At 60.4% G+C, this 510-nt stretch overlaps 1 protein-coding gene across 1 annotated transcript; it reads left to right on the forward strand.

Annotated features, from left to right (window-relative positions):
* Positions 1–4: 4 nt before the first annotated feature.
* Positions 5–498, forward strand: SDRG_07216 (hypothetical protein; the record flags this gene model as incomplete). The annotated part of the gene is made up of 2 exons (XM_008613036.1): positions 5–424; positions 481–498. 2 exons carry the CDS (start codon positions 5–7, stop codon positions 496–498), a joined length of 438 nt encoding a protein of 145 aa, XP_008611258.1.
* Positions 499–510: the final 12 nt, after the last annotated feature.

Here is a 510-nt window from a genome sequence, read left to right on the forward strand (position 1 = left end):
GAAGATGGCCTGGGACCTTTTGCGCGTCAACTTTACGCTGCCTGATGCCGACGACAGCGCTGTGCTTGCTGCGCTCCAAGCCCGACTTCGTCCATACCGCATCGAAGAAGGCTCTGCTCCGCACGATCCAAGCGACGCGTTGTGGCTGCCGCTGCTCCTCACGGGGTCGCCGGGCATTGGCAAGTCGGTGCTTCTCATCCTCTTTTGCGCTTACCTCGGTGTGTACCACGACGTCAACATTCTACTCGTGCGCCGCGTGAAGAACATCGATTGGGACACCCCGGATGGCGCTACGCTGGGCGACGCTGTCTTTTGGTTTCGCGGTGGGCACGTGACCAAGTACCCCGACTTCAACCGAGACAACTTCTCGCACCTCCTCGACGCGTTCAAGTCCGAGACCCACGCCAAAGGAAAAACGCACCTCGTCGTCGCCGACGGCTATCTTGAGTCGAGCTTCCAGAGCGAGGATGCCTTCACCAGTGCCGTGGCCTCGAGTGACATCCTCTCGAC

This window comes from Saprolegnia diclina (genome assembly GCF_000281045.1).
Source record: "Saprolegnia diclina VS20 unplaced genomic scaffold supercont1.20, whole genome shotgun sequence".
NCBI lineage: Eukaryota > Oomycota > Saprolegniomycetes > Saprolegniales > Saprolegniaceae > Saprolegnia > Saprolegnia diclina.